The sequence below is a fragment of the Sapajus apella genome, unplaced genomic scaffold (genome assembly GCF_009761245.1).
Source record: "Sapajus apella isolate SASKATOON/1434 unplaced genomic scaffold, GSC_monkey_1.0 scaffold225, whole genome shotgun sequence".
Taxonomy (NCBI): Eukaryota; Metazoa; Chordata; class Mammalia; order Primates; family Cebidae; genus Sapajus; species Sapajus apella.
Window position 1 is genome coordinate 500,746 of NW_022437165.1, and position 24,873 is coordinate 525,618.

At 41.0% G+C, this 24,873-nt stretch overlaps 1 protein-coding gene across 3 annotated transcripts in view; it reads left to right on the forward strand.

The window, feature by feature from the left end:
* Nucleotides 1–13,821: 13,821 nt before the first annotated feature.
* Nucleotides 13,822–24,873, forward strand: part of MPHOSPH8 (M-phase phosphoprotein 8) — a 45,550-nt gene continuing 34,498 nt past the window's right edge. For 2 of the 3 annotated variants that reach the window (XM_032271179.1, XM_032271180.1), the window contains exons 1-2: nt 13,823–14,131; nt 22,185–22,340. In XM_032271179.1, the coding sequence (XP_032127070.1) occupies nt 13,922–14,131; nt 22,185–22,340 (366 nt within the window). In that variant the 5' untranslated portion in view covers nt 13,823–13,921. Of the gene's footprint in view, nt 14,132–22,184; nt 22,341–24,873 lie in introns of all 3 variants that reach the window. The other variant, XM_032271178.1, reaches the window with a different exon arrangement.

The window sequence follows — 24,873 nt, forward strand, 5'->3', positions numbered from 1 at the left end:
CAAGTAGGCTTCATTCCGGGGATGCAAGGCTGGTTCAACATACGCAAATCCATAAATGTAATCCATCACATAAACAGAACCAAAGACAAAAACCACATGATTATCTCAATAGATGCAGAGAAAGACTTCGATACAATTCAACAGCACTTCATGCTAAAAACTCTCAATAAACTAGGTATTGATGGAACATATAATAAAATGATAAAAGCTATATATGACAAACCTACAGCCAATATCATACTGAAAGTGCAAAAGCTGGAAGAATTCCCTTTGAAATCAGGCATAGACAAGGGTGCCCTCTCTCCCCACTCCCATTCAACATAGTATTGGAAGTTCTAGCCAGAGCAATCAGGCAAGAAAAAGAAATAAAGCGTATTCAATTAGGAAAGGAGGAAGTCAAACTGTCTCTATTTGCAGATGACATGATTGTATATCTAGAAGACCCCATCGTCTCAGCCCAAAATCTTCTCAAACTGATAAGCAACTTCAGCAAAGTTTCAGGATACAAAATCAACATGCAGAAATCACAAGCATTCCTATATACCAATAACAGAGAGCCAAATCAAGAGCAAACATCCATTCACAATTGCTACAAAGAGAATGAAATACCTAGGAATACAACTAACAAAGGATGTAAAGGACCTCCTCAAGGAGAACTACAAACCACTGCTCAACGAAATAAGAGAGGACAAAAACAGATGGAGAAACATTCCACACTCACGGTTAGAAAGAATCAATATTATGAAAATGGCCATACTGCCCAAAGTAACGTACAGATTTAATGCTATCTTCATCAAGCTACCAATGACCTTCTTCACAGAACTGGAAAAAAACACTTTAAACTTCGTATGGAATCACAAGAGACCCCTCACAGCCAAGACAATCCTAAGCAAAAAGAACAAAGCCGGAGGCATCACACTGCCAGGCTCCAAACTATACTACAAGGCTACAGTAATCAAAACAGCATGGTACTTGTACCAAAACAGAGACACAGACCAATGGAACAGAACAGAGACCCCAGAAGAAACACCACACATCTACAACCATCTGACCTTTGACAAACCCAGCAAAAACAAGCAATGGGGAAAGGACTCCATGTCTAATAAATGGTGTTGGGAAAACTGGTCAGCAGTGTGCAGAAAGCAGAAACTGGACCCCTACGTGTCACCTTGCACTAAAATTAACTCCAAATGGATCAAAAATTTAAACATAAAATCTAACACCTTAAAAACACTAGAAGAAAATGTAGGCAAAACCATCCAGGACATAGGCATAGGCAAGGACTTCATGACTAAAACACCAAAAGCAATGGCAATAAAAGCCAGGATAGACAAATGGGATCTAATTAAACTCCAGAGCTTCTGTACAGCAAAAGAAACCCACCATTAGACTGCATCGGCAACCAACAGAATGGGAAAAAGTTTGCAATCTACCCATCTGACAAAGGGCTAATATCCAGAATCTACAAAGAACTAAAACAGATATACAAGAAAAAACAAACAGTCCCATTCAAAAGTGGGCAAAGGATATGAACAGGCACTTTTCAAAAGAGGACATATATGAGGCCAACAAACATGAATAAATGCTCATCATCACTGGCCATTAGAGAAATGCAAATCAAAACCACACTGAGATATCATCTCACACCAGTTAGAATGGCGATCATTAAAAAATCCGGAGACAACAGATGCTGGAGAGGATGTGGAGAAATAGGAACACTCTTACACAGTTGGTGGGAGTGTAAATTAGTTCAACCATTGTGGAAGACAGTGTGGTGATTTCTCAAGAATCTAGAAATAGAAATTCTATTTGACCCAGCAATCCCACTATTGGGTATATACCCAAAGAACTATAAATCATTCTACTATAAAGACATATGCACACGTATGTTCATTGCAGCCCTGGGTACAATAGCAAAGACCTGGAACCAACCCAAATGCCCATCAATGATAGACTGGACAAAGAAAATGTGGTACATATACATCATGGAATACTATACAGCCATAAAAAACGATGAGTTCATGTCCTTTGTAGGGACTTGGATGAATCTGGAAACCATCATTCTCAGCAAACTGACACAAGAACAGAAAGCCAAGCACAGTATGTTCTCACTCATAGGTGGGTGCTGAAGAATGAGAACACGTGGACTCAGGGAGAGGAGCATCACACACAGGGGACAGTTGGGGGCATAGGAGAGAGACAATGGGAGGTGGGGAGGGAGAGGAGGGTGGGGAGGGTTAACATGGGGAGAAATGACAGATATAGTATGCAGCTAAAGTAAAATAAATAAATTTAATAATAATAATAATAAAAAGAATGTAACTTTCACCAGGCACAGTGGCTCACACCTGTAATCCCAGCACTTTGGGAGGCTGAGGTGGGTGGATCACCTGACATCAGGAGTTCAAGACCAGCCTGGACAACATGGTAAAACCCCGTCTCTACTAAAAGCACAAAAAATCAGCCAGTCATGGTGGTGGATGCCTGTAATCCCAGCTACTTGGGAGGCCGAGGCAGGAGAATCGCTTGAACCCAGGAGGTGGAGGTTGCAGTAAGCCAATATTGCACCACTACACTCCAGCCTGGGCAACAGAGCAAAATCATCTCAAATTTAAAAAAAAAAAAAAGAAATAAAATAATAATAATAATAAAATGGAACAAGCTGAGACTGGCCAGATGAGACTGACCAAGCATGAGGTGATAATATTATAGTTACTGTATATTTTACTATGCTCTTATATTGCTTTTATATTGCTTTCTAGAATCGTTTCATTTCAATTTGAAGGACTCTTTTTAGTATTCTTTGCAGAGCAGGTCTAGTGGTAATGAGTTCCCTCAGCTTTTGTTTATCTGGGAAAGAGAATTTCTTCTTCATTTTTGAATGACAGTTTTGTCCGGTATAATTTTTTGGCTGGCAAAGCTTTTTTTTTTCTTTTTAAATACTTGGAATATATAATCTTGCTCCCTTCTGGACTTTGAGATGCCTGGGGAGATATCTGCTGGTAATTTTATAGGAGCTCCATTGCATATGTTCAGTCATTTTTCTTTTGTTGCTTTCAAGATTCTCTTTGCAATTTTGACAATATGTGATTATAGTAGGACTATATGTGGGTCTCTCTGAGATTATCTTTGTTGGAGTTTGCTGAGCTTCTTAAATTTGTATGGCAATATCTTTCCTCAAATTTGGGAAATTTGGGGTCTGATAAGGTTTGGCTGTGTCCTCACCCACATCTCATCTTGAATTGTAACTCCTACAATTCCTACGTGTCATGGGACGAACTTGGTGGGAGGCAATTGAATTATAAGGGTGGGCCTGTCCTGTGCTGTTCTCATGATAGTGAAGGAGTCTCATGAGATCTGATGGTCTAAAAAAAAATAAGTGTTTCCCTGCACAAGCTCTCTTCTCTTGTCTGCTGCCATGAGAAAACATGAGATGTGCCTTTCACCTTCCACCATGATTGTGAGGTCTCCCTAGCAATGTGGAATCATAAGTCCAATAAACCTCTTTCTTTTGTAAACTGCCCAGTCTTGGGTATTTCTTTATCAGCAGCATGAAAACAGAATAATACAGGGTCTTTATTTCTTCGCGTAGGACCTCAACCCTTTCTCTCTTCTATGTTTAAGATTTCCATAATACATGTGTTGCTCCATTTGCTGATGTCCCATAAGCTCCTTAAGTTTCCTTCACTTTTCTTCATTTTTTTCCTCTCTGACTCAATAATTTCAAATAAACTGTTTTCAAGGTTACTGAGACTTTCTTCTCTTTGGTCAAGTATGAAACCCTCCAGTGAATTTTTCCATTCAGTTATTATATTCTTCAGCTCCAGAATTTTTTTTGTTTATATATCTATATGTATATATAAATTTTATTGTGTTTTAGGTTTGGGGGTACATGAAAAGAATGTGCAGGATTGTTGCATAGGTATATGCATGGCAATGAGGTTTGCTGCCTTCCTACCCATCACCTATATCTGGCTTTTCTCTCCATGTTATCCCTCCCAACTCCCCACCCCCACCACCCCACCCCTGCCGTCCCTCCCCTTGGGGTTCTTTTCAATAGTTTCTGTCTCTTTGTTGATAACCACATTTTGTACATGCATTGTTTTCCTAATTTTGTTTTGTGGTTTGTGTTATCTTTTAGCTTATTGAGCATCTTTAAGATGATTATTTTAGATTACTTGTTCGGTAATTAATAGATTTCCATATCTTTAGGGTCAGTTTCTAGAGATTCATTTTGTTTCTTTGCCAGTTTTTCTGCTTCTTTGTATGCCTTGAAATCCTTTTTTAAGCTTTGGGCATTTCGGGATGGCTTTATACAAGGTAAGACCTTCACCAGTCAACCCGCTAGAGATTCTAGGGCTTTTTCCAACTTTTTTTGGCAACATTTCTCTGGGCTGTGTTTATAATTCCCCAATTTAAGGTTTGCTTCTCTCTTTTCTGTAGCCCACAATCTCTTGCTCCCCTTGGTGTCTGTCTGTGGTACTACATCTTATTGTTTCCATAACAAGCTGCGGCAGTCACCTTTGATCTCAGTGACCCCAACCTGGCATCTAAACTGCTGTTCCCATCAGCACTCCAAGTCAGGAGAGATAGAAATCTGCTCCTTAGGAGAACTGTCAAAAGGCCCGAGCATTGGACCATGGTTGTTTCCCCTCTCTGTTTCTCTCTTGAGGGAGAAGAGGATTGGAAAAGTTCTCCCAATTATACTGCAGTGTGCTAGGGATAGGGAGTAACTAGGGTGACAAAGAATCTCTCCTTGACCACACTTTAGTCAGATTCCTCTGAAGCCTCTACTTAACCAGGCCTTGACCTTTGAGCTCCTATATTCATCTTTGCATCACAAAACTATTTCTTGCAGTTTTAGCAAGAATCTTCCACTCTTGATATCTAATTAAATTAATCATCCTCCACCATCCCCCAGATGACATTTGATCACCCTGGCCTGCCTTCTGCAAGAACCCTGTCAGATCAGTTTTACCAGAATGTCTCCCTTGCCTTGACATTGCCTCTTAGTAATTTTCCATCCACTGCTCACCCCCACCCCCCAACTCTGCTCTTTGACTATAAATCCCCACTTGTCTTGCTGTAACTATGACAATTGTCCTTGCTTTTCTTTACCAATGGCAAGCAAAATACCACACAATTTCCTACCTGTTTCAATGAATCTCCTGGCTTTGTGTACCTTTGGGTGCTGCAAACTCTCAACTGGTTTTTGGAGTTCTCAGAAAGGCAATTTTGTCCATATGATGTTGTTAAGTTGATGTCTCTGTAGGAGGATAAGGCTCTGGGGTTTCCTATTCTGCCGTCTTGCTTATATCAATCAGCACAGTCTTATTTCATAAGTACATCAAAACTGGACTTTCTTGCTTTTGTTTTTGGAGATGGAGTCTTACTCTGTCGCCCAGGCTAGAGTGAAGTGGTGTGATCTCAGCTCACTGCAATCTCTGCCTCCTGGGTTCAAGCGATTCTCCTGCCTCAGCCTCCCAAGTAACTGGGATTACAGGCGCACACCACCACGTCTGGGTAATTTTTGTATTTTTAGTAGAAACAGGTTTTCACCATGCTAGCCAGGCTAGTTTCAAACTTCTGACCTCAGGTGATCCACCTGCCTCGACCTCCCAAAGTACTGGAATTACAGGCATGAGCCACCACAACTGGCCCAATACTGGACGTTTTTTATCTTCCCCTCCAAAACCTACTTTACCACAGTGTTCCTGAGACAATAAAATGACAACACCTGCTGCTATACAGTATTTAAACTAGAAACTTGGGAATCATCCTTACCTTTGCCCTGTTCCACCATGTCAAATTATTAGCCAAGCATTCTTGATTTTACTTTATAAGTAGTTATCAAATCTACCCACATCTCCTTACTGCCACACAAAGCCATCCCTTTTCATTTGGATGATTATTAACAGACTTTTTTTTTTTTTTAACTGGGTCTTACTCTCTCTCTCAGGCTAGAGTGCAGCGGTGTGTGATCACAGCTCACTGTGATCATGAACTCCTTCCTAGGCCCAAACAATCCTCCCACCTCAGTCTCCCAAGTAGCTGGGACTAAAGGCACACAGCATGGTGCCTGGTTAATTTTTTATTTTTTGCTGACATGAGGTCTCACTATGTTGCCAGGCTGGTCTCAAACTCCTGAGTTCAAGCAATCTTCCCATTTCAGCCTCTAAAATCATGCTGGGATTACAGGCGTGAGCCACCATGCCTGGTTTATAGCAATCTCTTAATTAATTCTTAATTCCTGACTTTAACTCCTCCAATTTAATCTCCATACTGTAGGTAGAGCAATTCTAAAATGCATATGTGGCCCTGTCATTCTGCCACTTAAAAGCTTTCAGTGTTTCTCTACTGTCTTAGAAATAAATTCTAGCCTCTTTTACAAAGTTTACACAGCTTTTTATTGTTTACAATCCCCTGCTCACCCCTCCAGACTCACAAAACAAAGAATTATCTGGTCCAAAATGTCAATAATGTCTGGCAGGGTGGAGATATCTAGTCCTAGAGGGTGGGCTTCAGAAAACGAAGGAGTCAGCCAAGAAGGAGAAAGAAACAGAACCCCCAAAATAAGAGATCCAGCAGGAGAAAGAAGCAAAAGAAACCCCCGGGATTTATACATTACAAATTAAGAGAAATGACCAACACCAAGTTATTCCTGCTGCTGATGGACATCTCCAGCTTTGGAGGCTTCTGCACTAGCCTGGTGTTGGTCTTTCCTCCTTTCATTTTCCTAATGGTTAGGCTATTCCTGTGCCCACTGTCAGTGGTGAGGGGGTAGCCTGAGAATCATATTCTGAGTCTTCCATCAGCTTTAGCCTTGGAGCTGGTCCAGAGAGTAAGAAACTTCAGATGCTCTGAAAGTCTTATTATGGGCCAGGCATGGTGGCTCACACCTATAATCTCAGCACTTTGGGAGGCCAAGGGAGGCAGATTGCTTGAGCCCAGAAGTTTGAGACCAGCCTGGGCAAGATGATGAGACCCCATCTTTACAGAAAATACAAAAAATCAGCTGGGCATAGTGGCATGTGCCTGTAGTCCCAGCTTCTCAGGAGGTTGAGGTGGGAGGATCACCTGATCTCGGGAGGTTGAGGCTGCATTGAGCCATGATAATGCTATTGCACTCCAGCCTGGGTGACAGAGTGAGACTCTGTCTCAAAAAATAAAAAGAAAAAAGAAAGTCATAATTTGAAATAGGTGGGACTGAGAGCCTCTCACATAGAAAAGTAGGTCCTGCTTAAAGTGGATTAAAAAAGGAGTTTAGGGTCTTGTTTGCTGGTTGGTTCTGTCCCTGGAATCTTGCATTTCAGTTTCCCTATTAGGAGGGTGGATTGGCAAAAAGCTACCCTGAATACCAGACTAGTCTGGGAGGAGTCTTACGACTGTGTTGTTAAGGGTTTTGTTTACACCTTGGAGAAGCAGGCTTCCTATAATTCTAGCTGGCTATTCCAGTAGACCTAGAATAGATGGCAGGGAGAGTGGAGAGCTGGCAGCCAATAGCACCACTCTGTCTTTGCAACTATAAAAATAAATCAACCAGGAATTTATCTGAGAGGTATTGGTGTCTAGAAAAAGAACATCAGGGTCTGGGCGCGGTGGCTCACGTCTGTAATCCCAGCACTTTGGGAGGCTGAGGTGGGTGGATCACGAGGTCAGGGGTTCAAGACCAACCTGGCCAAGATAATGAAACTCTGTCTCTACTAAAAATACAAAAAATTATCTGTGTGTGGTGGCATACTCCTGTAATCCCAGCTACTTGGGAGGCTGAGGCGGAGAATTGCTTAAATCCAGGAGGCGGAGTTTGCAGTGAGCTGAGATCACGCAACTGTACTCCAGCCTGGGCAATAGAGTGAGACTCTGTCTCAAAAAAAAAAAAAAAAGAAAAAGAATATCAGAACAAACCTAAACAAATTGACAAGAAGGAATAATGAAGATAAAACAAATTAATGAATTAAACAAAGGAAAAAGTCAAACAGCAATAGATGGCTAGGTAAAACCAAGGGCTTATTCAAAAAAATAGACAAACCCTTGGGAAACCTGAGCAAGGAACAATTAAGAAAACCCAAATACAGAACAACAGACATGAGGAAGGGGTAATACATTAATGAAATTCAAAGAATTATAACAGGCCAGGCATGGTGGCTCATGTCTGTAATCCCAACACTTTGGGAGGCTGAGGCAGAAGCATCACTTGAGGCCAGGAGTTAGATACCAGCCTGGCAACATAGCATGATCCTATCTCTACAAATAAAATAGGCAGGCATGGTGGTGCATGCCTGTAGTTCCAGCTACTCAGAAGGCTGAAGCAGGAGGATCACTTGAGCCCAGGAGGTTGATGCTACAGGAAGCCACGATTGTGGCACTGCAATCCAGCCTGGGTGACAGAGCAAGACCCTGTCTCAAAACAATCAAACAAACAAACCCAGGCAGATTTATAAGATAATTTCATATACAACTTTATGCCCATCCATTTCAAAATCTCAATGATATAAACAGATTTCTGGGAAAATAAATAAATTATCAAAATTAGAACAAGATGTTAAAAGCCGGAATAACCTGATCTGTAGGGGAACTGCTCCATGATGGCCCTGGTCACCTTGCACTATCATCAGATAAGCAACAGCTTCCACCACAGCTGTCCTGAGTCCTGTGATACTCCTGGAACACAAAAGGATGGGGCTTGAGAGGAGCTGCCATGGGGCTTCTCCCATCTGCCTCCTTTTCCCCCAAGGATGCTGCCAGAGTGTTTCTCGTGGCCATCCAGTTCTGATGAGGCCTAAGGCTCAGGCTAAGAATCTCTGCAGCTGCAGGCTAACACCAGCTCCTCAGCAATGCGGTTGTCTGACAACGCATTTCACAGTAATCTAGTCCTTTTGTCTCCATGTCTATTTTGGGATGTGGGACAAGGACCACAAGGAACTGATATCTTTGACTACCCTTCCTTTTGCTATTTATGTGAGTAATAAACCATCTAGATCTAAAGAGGGGTGGGGTGCAGTGTCTCATACCTGTAAACCCAGCACTTTGGAGGCCAAGGTGGGAGGATCATTTGAGGTCAGGAGTTTGAGACCAGCCTGGCCAACATGGTGAAACCCCGTATTTACTAACAATATAAAAATTGGCCAGGCATAGTCTCAGGCACCTGTAATCCCAGCTAATCGGGAGGCTTAAGCCTAGGAGGCAGAGATCTCGCCACTGTACTCCAACCTGAACAACAGAGCAAGACTCTGTTTCAAAAAAAAAAAAAAAACTGAAGAAAGAAAATAAAGAAAAATAAATCTTCAAGAAAAATAAATCTAAAGAGGGCTTGTTATATCTTTACTGGTTGGAGCTGTCAGGTCATTTCATCTTGCCTGCTCTGTACTTGACATAATCACAACAGATCAACTGTCTTTTCTTGGTTTGCCAGATTAAGTTAGTTAAAAGATTGCAAGTGCCTAGTAGCACAGAGAGCATAGGTAAACAGGTACTTCCTTACATTACTACTGGAAACAAATACAGTTGGCCTTCCAACACAGATCAGAAATGCAGTTATGCTTATGATGGTTGCATCTGTACTGACCATGTACACACTATTTTTCTTGTCATTATCTGGTAAACAATACAGTATAACAAGTATTCACATACCATTTACATTGGATTAGCTATTGTAAGTAATCAAGATGATTTTAAATATATGAGAGGATGTTCATAAGTTATATGCAAATAGTACACCCTTTTGTATCAGGGACTTGAGCATCCTTGAATTTTGGTATCTGCAGGACATTCTGAAACTAATCGCCCATGGACATCAAGGGATGATTGAATGGGTAAAACAAAATTTGGCAATAGCTTGTTTTCTGTTGCTTATAACAGAGTACCTGAAAACAGATAATGTATAAAGAAACGAAATTTATTTCTTACAGTTCTGGAGGATGGGTCCAAGATTGAGGGAGGGGCATCTAGTGAGTCCCCTCTTGCTGGTGGGGACTCTCTGCAGCGTCTCAAAGCAGTGCAAGGCATCACCTGGCAAGAGACAACACATGCCAGCTGAGGTTTCTCTTCCTCTTCTTACAAAGCCACTAGTTCCACTCCCATGATAAGCCATTGGTTAATCCATTAATCCAGAATGAATTAATCCATTTATGAGGGAAAAGCCCTCACAACCCAATCACCTCTTAAAGGCCCCACTTCACGTGAAGTGAGTTTGGGAAAGAACGAACATTCAAACCATAACATCAATCAAAATTTAAATCACTACCTTCTGTCACTCATAAATTCCACTAATAGGAATTCCACTTCTAGAAATTTATCTCACAGAAATATAGATACACACACATATGCACTATACATAGCAGTTTATACACAGCACCATATATATATAATATACATAGCAGTTGTAAAACAATATGCGATAGAGCTCATTTTGAAGATTGGGGCACATGAGGTCAGGCACAGTGGCTCACACCTATAATCTCAGCACTTTGGGAGGCTGAGACAGGTGGATCACTTGAGGTCAGGAGTTTGAGAACAGCCTGGGCAACATGGCAAAACCTCATCACTACAAAAAAACACAAAAATTAGCCAGGCATAGTGGCCTGTGCCTGTAGTCCCGGCTACCCAGGAGACTGAGGTGGGAGGATCACTTGAGCCCAGGAATTCAAGGTTGCACTGAGCTATAGTCATGCCACTGCACTCCAGCATGAATGACCAAAAAAAAAAAAAAAAGATTCTGTATATATTTATGCTTACATGTGCAGAGAGTAAAAATTTGTGATGTCATATTACAAACTGGTTATCTTTGATGAATGGGAACTTTATTTCTACCATATATATGTGGTATATATATAAAATATATATGGAATATATATTATGTATGATATATATTATACAATGTTGTTTATATATACGTATATACACACACATATATTTTAGAGACAGGGTCTTGCTGTGTTGCCCAGGCCAGAGTGCAGTAGTGGGATCATAGCTCATTGTGTCATGAAACTCCTGCCTTCAAATATAAACTCCTCCTACTCTGGCCTCTCAAAGTGTTGGAATTACAGGTGTGAGGCGTGGTGCCCAACACTTTTTTTTTCAGAGACAGGATCTGATATGGTTAGGCTTTGGGTCCCCACGCAAAATCTCATCTTGAATTGTATTCCCCGTACTCCCCATGTGTCAAGGAAGGGCAAGGTGTAGGTAATTGAATCCTGGGGGCAGTTTCCCTCATGCTGTTCTCATGATAGTGAGTGAGTTCCCATGAGATCTGGTGGTTTTATAAGGGGATCTTCACCCCTTCACCTGTCACTTCTTCCTGCTGCCTTCAGAAGGTTAGGATTTAAAGACCAGCTTCCTCTTTGCCTTCTGCCATGATTGTAAGTTTCCTGAGGCCTCACCAGCCAAGCTAGACTGTAAGTCAATTAACCATCTTTCATTTATAAATTACCCAGTCTCAGGCAGTTCTTTATAGCAGTATGAAAAAGGAGTAATACAGGATCTCACTCTGTGTCACCCAGGCTGGAGTGCAGTGGTGCTCAAGCAAGCCACAATTCTCCTACCTCAGCATTCCAAGTAGCTGGGACTACAGGTGCCTGCCACCACACCCAGCTAGTTTTCTTTTTTCATCTTTGTAGAGATGGGGGTCTTGCTGTATTGCCCAGGCTGGTTTGAACTCCTGGCCTCAGAGTCTCAGGTGATCCTCCTATCTCAGCCTCCCAAAGCACTCACTGGGATTACAGGTATAAGCTGCTGTGCCTGGCTGTTTTATGTGTATATGTATGCATATATATATATATATACACACACACACATATATTTTTAGACAAGGTCACACTCTGTCACTCAGGTTGGAGTGCAGTGGCGCAATCTCAGATCACTGCAACCTCTGCCTCCCAGGCTCAAGGGATCCTCCCATCTCAGACTCACGAGGAGCTGGAACCACTGGCATGCACTACCATGCTCAGCTAATTTTTTGTATTTTTGATAGAGACAGAGTTTTGCCATGTTGCCCAGGCTGGTCACGAACTCCTGAGCTCAGACCATCCTTCCACCTCAGCCTCCCATAGTTCTGGGATTACAAGTGTGAGCCACTGTGCCTGGCCTTATATATTTTTTAATTCAAAACTTTTACCATGAATATATGTACTTAAATTTTATTCAAAATTACATAAAAGCAGAGAACAGTATAATGAACACATTAAGATTTAAAATATTTAAAATGTTGCCAAGTGTTTCATCTCAAATTGTTATAAATCTACAATAATCTTCTCCTCCTTCTTCTTTTATCTTTAACCGGAAGAAACAATCAGTTGTCCAATAGGATATCCCACATTCTGTATTTGTCTGATTGTTTCCTTTTCCTCTTTCCCCTTTATTCTTTCCTTTTTCCCCTTTATTCTTTCCTCTTTCCCCTTTATTCCAGTGTAACTGGAAATGACACTTAAAGGCCCGAGTATATTAAGGAGCAACATTTTTGTCAACAGGAAGCATACAGTCTGGTTATTCCACTTTTAGTAATGCTAACATTGATCAGCGGGTTTTCAAACGTGAAGCTAGATTTTCCCCTACAACCAACAAATAATCTGTGGATCTATAGTGCCTTGTGAATATCCAGTTCCTCATCACCCTTTTATATAATGCTTTGCTCTCTGGATCTTTTGCACATATTATTGTGATTTTTCTAACTCTAACTTTCCTTCTATATTTATCATCTGGAATTCTGTAAAAATGAGCTTTCTCCCATCCACTAATTTTATGGTTGTAATATTTTTACAGTTTTTCAAATACATAATTGTTAGCATTGGTGTGTGTCTTCCCGGAACTCCTTCCTGTGGGTACTAGGAAGGCATACTATGCTCTACTGATCTTTGTATTCCTGTAAACCATAACATTTACCAAAATTGAATGCCTGCTGTCGATGGTACATAGGATGCATTTAATAAGCCCAACAATATATCATTGAGTACTATCTGATTAAACCTGAGTGAAAAAAAAATCATCGAGTCAACTCAAAGATCCGGCGATCCTCTCCGAAAGGATTTGCTGGACCATAGATTATGCTTCAGTTAAAGCTCAGAAACTGGCAATGAGGCTCATCTTACAAATTAAGTCCACTGTTCAAAGAAACAAAAACAGAAAGCTTGATGCCATAAAGACTTCAGTCGCATATCCGAAATTCAAAGTGAGAAAAATATACTATCCTTAAGTGTATTTTCCTAAGCAGTATTTCGCTAACTTTGGCTGGCGTAATTTTTGTCAACTCTTCACAACCTGAACAAATACTTTTAATCACGTCTTCCTCCGATATTTTCAATGAAAACGAAAAGGGCACTACGAACTTGGAAAATGGATGCTTTTTAGGCCGCTAAATTTCCTTGACTTTAAACAACACTCATTAAAATATAAGAGCACTATGAGTTATATTTGATTGGATCATCCACACGTGCTAAATCATGTATGACTTCTGAGAACCCGTTTCGCTCGGCTGGGGTTTCGGCAGCTGCGGAGTTCCCTTTCCTAGAAAGTCCCCGGCTCTGACCCTCCCGGGCTTCCGCGCCTGAGGCTTCCCTGCTGGGGGATCGGGCACTGACAAGTCCTCGGGGCCGCCCTCAGCCCTGGGACGCCCTCCGCCGGATCTACCCTAGCCTCGCCCGCTTCTCTCTCACCCTTGACCTTTTCGCCACACCCCCAAAATGCCACCACGTTCTTCCGCCCGAGGTGCCGCGCGCCCCGCCCACCTGCTTCCCGTGGGCTACGCGAGGCTACGCCGCGCCCGCCTTTACACGATTGGTTTTTGTGCCTGTCACTCTAGGGTCCCAAGCCTACCATTGGTCGGCTTCCGTCACGCCGCTGAAGTGGAGTAGGGTCGAGCGCGGAACGCTAGGAGCTGCTGGGGTGTCTGTCGCAGCGGGTTTTCTGGGTAGTTTGCGGAGCTTCTAGGATGGAGCCGGCTCCGGAGGGAGCGAGTGTGACCGCAGTTCCTGTGTCAGCTGCCGACAGCACTGTGGAGTTGGCCAAAGTCGAAGAAGGAGTTGGAGTAGTCGGTGAGAATGACGCAGCCGCGAGAGGAGCGGAGGCCGTTGGCGACAGTGAGGAGGACGGGGAGGATGTGTTCGAAGTGGAGAAGATCTTGGACATGAAGACGGAGGGGGTACGTGAAGGGGCCCCGACGCGAGGCTGGGCGGGGAGCTGCGGGCCCGGCGGGGAGGACGCGAGCTGGAAACAGCGCGGGCAGACCCAAAACGCGAGCGGGGGAGGAATGTGACGAGCTCGACGCAAGCCCGCGAAATCGTGGGAAAAGCGAAGTGACATTTCCCAGTGCACTCCTAGGGCCGAGTCTGTGAGGAAAGCTTCAGCAAGTTTTGAAGGATTGTTTTGGCTGAAGAGACGAAGCAGTTTGGGATGTGGTGATATGGTGATGACAAGGCTGCAGGCAGCTGGTGACGGACTTCTGTGGTCCTCGGTATTTGGGTACATGGTTGGAGCTGCTGATCTTTGGAGTGGTACGATAGTGAAGTAACGCGTTTTGTCATGGTTCATTGTCCACACCTTCGTTCCACTGTTTTCCAAAACCGTTACAACTCGTTCCTGGTTTAAAATCTTCTGGAATTCTCATTTGCCCTCGGAGTGAAATCTCAATCTCACCCAGAGGGTGGCATTTAAAGGCCTTCAGACCCTGGCCAGCATCATCCCTCTCTCCTCTACGCGTTGTATATAGATCGCAGCCACACAGAAATACTTGGAATTCATCACACCATGCTTTGGTGTTTAGTGTCCTCCTGGCCTGGACAGTTCTCTGCCCTCTTCTGGTGAAATCTTAATCTTTCAAGGCCTCAGGGTCTAGTGCCCTGGGAAAGCCTTTTTTGACCCTAATCTCTGCAGAGTGAGTTTTCTCATCTCTGCCCTTTTTACTTTTTGTGTTGACCTCAATGAAGGCATTTAAGCCAATATCGTTTTTTTGTCTCTCTTGCTACATGTGGGCTTCTTCAATCCAAGGGGAAGCATGGATAATAAGAAAATAATCTGTTTCTGTAGATGGGTGCGAGGTAACCAAAGGGCCCCACAGTGGTCATTCTCCATGTTGTATTCTTTTCATTGTCTGTTATTTCCCATTGGTCACATGCTGCCTTGTGTCAATTTTTTGCCCATTCATTCAGCATTTTTTTTCAACTACTGTATGCCAGGTGCTGTGTTAGGTCCGGACGATAGAGATTAATTGAAGCATACACAGGTGCTGACAGTGGAAACTTTTCCTGTATGTGGGGAGTTAAGTAATTAAGATCTGATGTCATTAATATTGTCATTTGCAATAAAGATAGAAATGTTTTTATGTATAATTTCTCCAAATATATTGTAAGCACCTTGAGGTGAAAGAAGGAGCCACTGTTAGACTGTTTCATATCACCTGCATTTAACACAATACTTTTCACACAGAAGGTATTTGGAAAATATTTGGCTAGAAGGATAAAGTCTTTAGAATTAAGATTCATTCATTCATAAAGTTTTTAATTTTGCCAGCCTCAAAGAAGTGTAAGCACTGTATACCTAAGTCCTCACCAGTCTAAAGAGGGTGAAACTAAAAAACCTACATGTGTAAGGCAGTTATTCTTTAGTGCTGTAAGTTTGAGTTAAAGTTCTTGCATTTTTAGGTGCTCTTGCGAAGGAGTGATTTATAAGATGAAGGTGATATGGTTTGGCTGTGTCCCCATCCAGAATCTCACCTTGAATTGTATTCCCCATAATTCCCACGTGTCAAGGGAGGGACCAGGTGAAGGTAGGATCATAGGGGTGGTTCCCCCAATGCTGTTCTGGTGATAGTGAGTGAGTCTCAATTTGGTGGTTTTATAATAAGCCTCTGGCATTTCCCCTGCTTGCATTCACTCGGGCCTGCCACCCTGTGAAGAAGGTGCCTGCTTCTGCTTTGACTTCTGCCATGATTATGGTTTCCTGAGGCCTCCCCAGCCACGCTGAACTGAGTCAAGCCTCTTTCCTTTATAAGTTACTCAGTCTTGGGTATTTCTTCATAGCACTATGAGAACAGACTAACACAAAAGGTATTAGCAGAACAGGACTATACAGTTTTCTCTTTTACTGCGGAGTGAGCCAGCTAGTTGGTTAGCCACCTAGCCGTCGACAAACTTAAGGGTCCTGTTAGCGGTTTGTTAGGCCTCCTTAATAGTCTAGGGATTTAAAATTTATAATCAGAAACCCTCAGAATTGATTCGCTTTTTTTTTCATAATATTTCTTGATTCTAACTATATGTATGAATAATGAACATAAGAACTGTGGAAATATATACGTACACCACCATTCCAACCCATATATCATTATTTCTCTGTTGCCCAAGGCCTGCAGCCTTGACCTTCCAGCTCAAACAGGCCTCCCACCTCAGCTTCTTGAGTAACTGGGACTATAGGTGTGCCCTACCTCAATTAATATTTTAATTTTTTTATAGGGATTGGGTCTCCCTATGTTGCCTAGGCTGTTCTCAAACTCCTGGGCTCAAGTGATCCTTCACCCTTGGCCTCCCAATGTGCTGAGATTTATAGGTGTGAGCCACTGCACCAGGCCAATTTTTTTTAACTTTTTTAACAAACATTTTAAACTGTTGCTCCAGTGTATATGACCTGGTAGAATAGGGGCCTGCCTTTTAGTTTGGCTCACTGATTAGGCTAAAGGAAAATAGACTACTTTCAGAATTTTGAAGTCAAATTTATAAATCCCAGGGCTATCATGCAATTTCCTAATATATGGCAAAACCCTGGGCAATATTTGGATCTACATGACTCCTATACAAAGATGTGAAATTCAGAGATTTTATCTAAATTTGAAATTCCAGGATTTCATACTGCAGTGCTCCTAAAACTCAAAAGGTTCCTAAAACATAGTGACCACATTCAGTAACTATTTGTTGAATGAGTGAATGAAGGAGGCACAAATGCTGAAGTAAAGGCTAACAATTACCAGTAAATTAAATCTGGAGCTACAATTAAGATATGTTCCTTAATTCTTGAAAATTTTTCTTAATACCTTCCTCATCAATTAGATCAAATTTCTTGGTAACTAGCATTAGATTTATAACTGTGTTAATGTAAAAGGTAGTTTTCTAGTCTCCAGTGCATAAACCTTCACCCAGATTCTCCAGTTGTTAATCATTTATCTATTTATCTTTTTTCTCTGTGTAAATACATTTTTTTCTGGCCGATTTGAAAGTGGCATTCTCTTAAGGGCTATGTTGAATAACGCATTTGCCGCTCTTTTTATGCACATACACACACACACACACAAGATCATTTTTGTTCCCATGACCTGTTACTGATAAAATTAGTGTATTCATTCAATGTATGATAATAACTTTTTGTATGATATTTATTCCAAAACCAAACATATTGCTTTCTTTTAGGCAGTTCTGCATACTATTGACTAAGATTTCTTTTTCCCGTCCATACAAGCTTCTTAACTGTGCTGTCTCACCTTTAATTTCTTCAGTTTTAATTATGCCTTTACAGAAGCTCTTACAGAGTTGTATACAGTAGTTTTCCTTCTGTATGTTATTTTCCCCAAAAGAATACACATATATTCTCAATGGATAAAATCACCATCTTCCTACCCATTTAATGTAGCTGAACAGTAAAACTGTGTTGATGTACTCTTAACTATTACTTGAACATTTTAAGGCTTTTCAGGCTTATCTTTAAAAGTTAAGATTTTGAGGCTGGGCATGATGGCTCATGCCTATAATCCCAGCACTTTGGGAAGCCAAGGGCAGGAAAATCACCAGATCAGGAGATAGAGACCAGCAGGCAGATCACAAGGTCAGGAGACCGAATAGCCTTTTGTGTTGGCTAGCCAACATGTGAAACCCATCTCTACTAAAATACAAAAAATTTGCTGAGCATGGTGGTGCCTGCCTGTAGTCCAAGCTACTTGGGAGGCTAAGATAGGGAAATCGCTTGAGCCCGGAAGGCAGAGGTTGCAGTGAGCCGAGATCACGCCACTGCACTCCAGCCTGGAGACAGAGCAAGACTCTATCTCAAAAAAAAAAAAAAAAAAAGTTAAGATTTTGAGTCTGTTCTTTTTCTGGCATTTCTTGAGTTCAAATTCTGCTTAGTGTTTATACTTGATCTTTCTACACAGATAATGATTGAAGGGCAGTGTGGGTATGATTGAAGGATAAAATGGGAGGGAGCAGTTCTTAGCACTCTGCTTGGAAAGTTTATTGCCTTGGTGGTGGTAGGAAGAAAATTGGGCACGTGTTAAGTGTGCAGCTAGAATGGTGCTCTGCAGTTCATGTTGACAGTCAAGTTTTATATTCTTGATTCTCAGTGAGATTAGGTATTGAGCAGAAACGATAAACCAGAAATCTGAAGAAGCAAAACTTTGGAATATATATTACAAAGATTTAGTAACCTTAAAAAGTATTAGAAAGAGATATTCTTATAGATGAGCAAGAAAATGGGTAAAAGACACAACAGGTAATTTAAAGTGTTTTATTGTGATTATGTATACATAGCATAGAATTAACCATTTCTAAGTGTATAGTTCAGCAGCATTAATTGCATTCACTCAGTTGTGCAAACAACACTACTATTTCTAAAATCTTTTCATCTTTCCAGAGACTCTGTAGTCATTAAACAGCACTAGTACTTGGTCTTTTTACACAGATGGCCGAATGATTTAAGGGCAATGTGGGTGTGATTGAAGAGTACCCATCCTGCGTACCTCAAGTCCCTGGTAGCCTCTAATGTACTTTCTGTCTCAATGAATTTGCCTATTCTAAGTACCTCATGTAAGTGAAATCATAAATAGCCTTTTGTGTTTTGCTAGCATAATATTTTCAAGATTCATCTATGTTACAGCATGTGTCAGGATGTCTTTCCTTTTTAGGGCTGAATAATCCGTTGTATGGGTAGACATTTTATTCATTGATCAACAGACACTCGGGTTGCTTCCACCTTTTGGCTGTTGTGAATAATGCTGCAGTGAACTTTGGTGTACAAATATTTGTTTGAATATTTGTTTCAATCCTTTTGGAATTGAAAATAGGAACTACCTTTGGAATTGCTGGGTCATAGGATGATTCTGTGTTTAAATTTTTGAGAAACTGTCTTGACAGTTTTTCATAGCAGCTGTACTATTTTACATTCCCAACACCAAGGTAAGAAGATTCTGATTTCTCCACATCCTTACTAATGCTTGCTATTTTCTGTTTTTGGGGGTTTTTTTTAATGGCCATTTAAAGTTGTGAAGTAGTATTTCATTTTGTGGTTTTGATTTGCATTTCCCTAAGGACTAATGATGTTGAGCATCTTTTCAAAAGTAGCCGGGCGCGGTGGCTCAAGCCTGTAATTCCAGCACTTTGGGAGGCCAAGGCGGGTGGATCATGAGGTCAAGAGATCGAGACCATCCTGGTCAACATGGTGAAACCCCATCTTTACTAAAAATACAAAACATTAGCTGGGCATGGTGGCGCATGCCTGTAATCCCAGCTACTGAGGAGGTTGAGGCAGGAGAATTGCCTGAACCCAGGAGGCGGAGGTTGCGGTGAGCCGAGATCAGGCCATTGCACTCCAGCCTGGGTAACAAGAGTGAAACTCCATCTCAAAAAAAAAAAAAAAAAAAAGTTGTGTTTATATATTCTGGATATTAATTCCTTATCAGATATATGATTTGCAAATACTTTTCCCATTCTGTGGATTATCTTTTCACCTGATGATAATGTCCTTTGATGCCCGAAAGTTTTTTTTTTTTTTTTTTTTTTTTTTTTTTTTTTTTTTTTTTTGAGATGGAGTGTCACCCTGTTGCCTGGGCTGGAGTGCAATGGCGCAATCTCGGCTCTCTGCAACCTCTGCCTCCCGGGTTCAAATGATTCTCCTGCGTCAGCCTCCGAAGCAGCTGGGATTACAGGCCCCCGCCACCACACCCGGCTAACTTTTGTGTTTTTAATAGAGACGGGGTTTCACCAAACTGGTCCAAACTCTTAACCTCAGGTGATGCGGACGCCTCGCCTTCCCAAAGTACTGGAATCACAGACATGAGCCACTGTGCCTGGCCAAGTTTTTAATTTTGATAAAATACAGTTTATCTTTTTCTTTTGTTTGTGCTTTTGACAGCATATCAAAGAATCTAGCTGGACCCAGGTTTGGCTGGTTGCTACTCGAAAGCCAGACACAAGAGACGAGGGTTGGTGAGAGAAAACAGATTTATTCAGAAAGTCAGCAAAATTGAGAAGATGGTGGACTATTATCACAAAGAACATTTTTTTTTTTTTTTTTTTGTAAGAGATGGGGTCTCGCTATGTTGCCCAGGCTGGAGTACGCTGGCTATTCACAGGCGCGATCCCACTACTGATCAGCATGGGAGTTTTGACCTGCTCTGTTTCCGACATGGGCCAGTTCACCCCTCCTTAGGCAACCTGGTGGTCCCCCACTCCCGGGAGGTCACCATATTGTTGTCGAACTTAGTGCAGACACCCAATCGGCATAGCGCACTACAGCTCAGAACTCCTGGACTCGAGATCCTCCAGCCTCAGCCTCCTGAGTAGCTGGGACTACAGGCATGCACCACCGTGCCTGGCAAGAACATCTTAAATTTTAAAATTTACTCCGGGGGGGGCGGGTGCAGTGGCTCTCACCTGTAATCCCAGCACTTTGGGAGGCTCAGGCAGGAGGATCACTTGAGGTCAGGAGTTCGAGACCACCCTGTTCAACATGGTGAAACCCCGTGTCTACTAAAAATACAAAAATTAGCTGGGGATGGTGGCATGAGCCTGTAGTCCCAACTACTTGGGAGGCTGAGGCAGGAGAATCACTTGAACCTGGGAGGCGGAGGTTGCAGTGAGCCAAGATCACGCCACTGCACTCCAGCCTGGTGACAGAGAAAGACCCCCTCTCAAAAAAAAAAAAAATTATCATAGGTTTTTATTTTTATTTTATTTTATTATTATTTTTGAGACGGGATTTCAGTATGTTGCTCAGGCTAGCTTCCAATTGTTGGACTTAAGGGATCCTCCCATTACAGCCTGTCAAGTATCTGGGTCTCCAGGTGTGCACCACCATGCCTGGGTGCCACCAACCTTGGAAATGGCTAGTTTTTTTTTAACCTCATTGCTCTCCTTTCTGGGAATTTATTCTAATGACTTAATCAGAGATACACAGGGATATTTCAGCTTTATTTATAAATACAGAAAAATGGAAAGGGTCTAAACTATTGTAACAAAGGGAGCATTTTTGTAGTTTTTTTTTGTTACATTTGTATGATGAAATAATTTTAAGTCTTATTTTTGAAAAGTAATATAACAAAAAGTGATTGATACATAAGTGAAAAAGCAATATTAAAAGTTATCCTAATGTTTTTAAAACATTCTAAATATGTGTTAATAATGTAGTAGGTGAAGGAAATAGATCAAATTGTTACCGGTATTTGTGGATGACTTTTATTTGGTTCTTCCTATTTTTCATTGCTTTTGAAGTATTACACACCATTTTATAGAATCAGAATAGGACCTCAGTCTTTGGTTTATGAAAAATAGATCAATGATTCTGCTTTTTCTTTTCTTTTTTCTCTGTCTCTCTCTCTCTTTTTTTTTTTTTTCCATACCAGGGTCTGGCTCTGTTGCCCAGGCTGGAATGCAGTGGCGCCATTTTGGCCCACTGCAACCTCTGCCTCCTGGGCTTAAGTGATTCTTCCACCTCAGCCTCCCAAGTAACTGGGACCACAGGTGCACACCTCCTCTACCAGCTAGGTTTTTTTTTTTTTTTGAGATGGAGTCCTGCTCTTTTGCCCAGGCTGGAGTGCAGTGGCCCAATCCCCACTCACTGCAGCCTCCACGTCCTGGATTCAAGCATTCTCCTTCCTCAGCCTCACAGGTAGCTGGGACTACAGGCACATGCCACCATAATTTTTGTATTTTTAATAGAGACAAGGTTTCAACATATTGACCAGGCTGTTCTCAAACTCCTGGGCTCAAGCAGTCTGCCCACCTCGACCTTGCAAAGTGCTAGAGATTAATGAGCCACAGCACCTGGTTGATACTTTGTTTCTTAAGCCACTTTTCTCAGGAGATGGATATACTTTACAATGTGATAATTTCCATTTAGAAGCAGCTTTCAAGTTGTTTCATGTCTTCTCAGCAGTTTGTTTTTTGGAAATTTAATCAAGTTAGTGACCTCCTTTATTTGCCTGCTTTTATTTTCTATAACAGGGTAAAGTTCTTTACAAAGTTCGCTGGAAAGGCTATGCATCAGATGACGACACCTGGGAGCCTGAGATTCACCTGGAGGACTGTAAAGAAGTGCTTCTTGAATTTAGGAAGAAGATTGCAGAGAACAAAGCCAAAGCAGTTAGGAAGGATATTCAGGTATCATGTTTTGTCTCATATTTGTTTTTATGTACATAAATTTATTGGAAATTTTAACTCTTTTAAAGTGTATGTAGTAAATGATTTACAAATGATAAATTGTAATATTCCTTAGTGTAAATTCCATGTAGCTAGTTCTCACAGACTGCTTTCAGTGGTTTTTGCTGGGTTCTTCCTTCTGTACCCAACCTACAGTTGTAATTGACAAGCAAGAATAGTTTGGAGATGAATATTGATATTTTCTTTTAAGACTGACCCACTGGTCTGAGTCTTTTTTAAAAAAAAGAGAGTAAGGTGAAAGTGGAGAAAAAAGAGACATGCCAAACTATCATTTGTTCATCCATGATATGAGCAACTTGTTTTTGTATATTTTATATTTATTCTGTGTTATTAACCTATGTCTTATGCCTGCTTTTTCTGCTATTTAAAACAAATTATATGGTGAGGAACTGGTTTAAAAAAAAAAACAAAAACTTAGAACTATCTAGTGAAGATATGTTACTTTAAGAGAATGATTCTCATTACTTATTTTATAGGCTAAACACTGATCTTTCTCCCTGCAATTTAAGTTTCAACTATATTTTTAAAAATAGTCTTTTTTTTAAATGACCAAAACATTCTTAGTTTTGATTGAGTGCAGTAGTTGTTAATAATGGTAATAACAGAAGTGGCTGGCATTTACTGAGCATGTGTGTACGCTACATAACTACCACACATTGGGTCAGCACAGGTTTATAAGTGAAGCAATCACTTAGTAAAACAGGTGTATTAGTATGTACACATGAGTGATTTTGGGGAAAGAACTGGGAAGGTGGGGCCAGGTATCCATCTGAGAAAAGTTAAGTATAACTAAAACAAAAGAACAGGCAATGCAAATCTCTACGTTATTCTGGACTCATTTTGTAAAGGATTTCCTTTATAAATATTATAAAAAGTACTGAGAATTTTGCTTAATAACTTTAAAAACATATTATTAGAGGCCCTGCCATTGTAGCATAGATTTTCAAAACTGGTTAAGAGTATAGCTCCTTGGCTGTATCATTACTCAGTGGGTGAACTTGGATTAGGTACTTAACCTCAGCTACTCTAAATTCCTCTAAGCCTCAGTTTCCCATCTTAGACTATATACTAGAGTGCTGAATGCACTTATGTAGTATACATGCTCACTGTGCTTAATAATTTTTAAAACATGTTATTAAAGGCCTTGTCACTGTAGCTTGAACAACAGGCATGAACCACCACGCCTGGCTGATTGACCATGAGTTATTTCAAGCTAAAATAAAAACAAAGGAGGTAGCATTAAATATCCATGTGTGTGATATGATCCAGCTCTTAATTTGTTTTTAAAACTGTTGAAAATCTACAAGTAAGGTGACTACTGATCTGTCGTGAGCTTTGAGTGATGTTACATAACACTAATAGACTTCTACTGAAATGTTTTGTCTACACTTTAGTATTTTTAGCTTTTTTTTTTTTTCTTTTTTGAGTAAACATGAAGTATCTCATATGGGCCAGACCCTTAAACAGTTACAGTTACGGAAAGATAGGTAAAATCTATTTTCTGCCCTTGAGCTGCCTTCAGATTATACATAGATGTATGACTTTTTTCTTTTCTTCTCACTTATTTATTTTTAAATACAGAATCTTGCCTCTGTTACTGAGGATGGAGTGCAGTAGCACAGTCATGGCCCACTGCAGCTTCAACCTCTTGTGCTCAAGTGATAATCCTCCCACCTCAGCCTCCCAAGCTGCTGGGACTGTAGGTACACCCCACCATGCCTGGCTATTTTTTTTTTTTAGAGATAGGGTCTCTCTCTATTGACCAGGCTGGTAGTGAACTCCTGGCCTCAAGTGATCCTCGCACCTCAGCCTCCCAAAGTGTTGGAATTACAGGCATGAGCCACTGTGCCCAACCTGATTTTTCTTTTAAAGTTTTTACCATATAGTAATAATTTTGCTCTTTGCCCTTCCTTTAAAATAATCTTTTATTAATACATATTCAGAAAACAAACAAGGATATTTTTGGCACCAGTAGATTCTCAGAGATTCTTTTGTTCAGCGTGTTACTATTGGTGCTAAAACTGTTGCACATTTATCTGGGAACCCCTTAATCCCAGCCCCTGTGTCCTGGTGCTCTCTCTCTCAGGGTAGTACTGCTCTCCTTTCTGACACAGTGGCACATCCCAGCCTTAATAAATCTGTGCTGACCTCTGTAATTCAGTCTGTCACCATAAAACCCTGCATACTCTCCCTTTTCCTACCAGGAGAACTCTGGTCACAACCCTCATTTACTAAATCTTAACAATACAAAGAAATTAGCCCCAGATTTGCTATGTCCTTTCTACTGCAAACAACAAACAGTATTTATCAACCTATTTGATAAAGTTCCACATTTATTTGCAGTTCTTTTTGTTCTTAGAATATATTCACTGTTTAATGTTCAGAAGAATATATTCACTGTTTAATGTTACTTGCATTTTTTTCTGTGTGGTTTTGTTATCAATTTGATAAGCAGGTTCATTTGTCTATATTC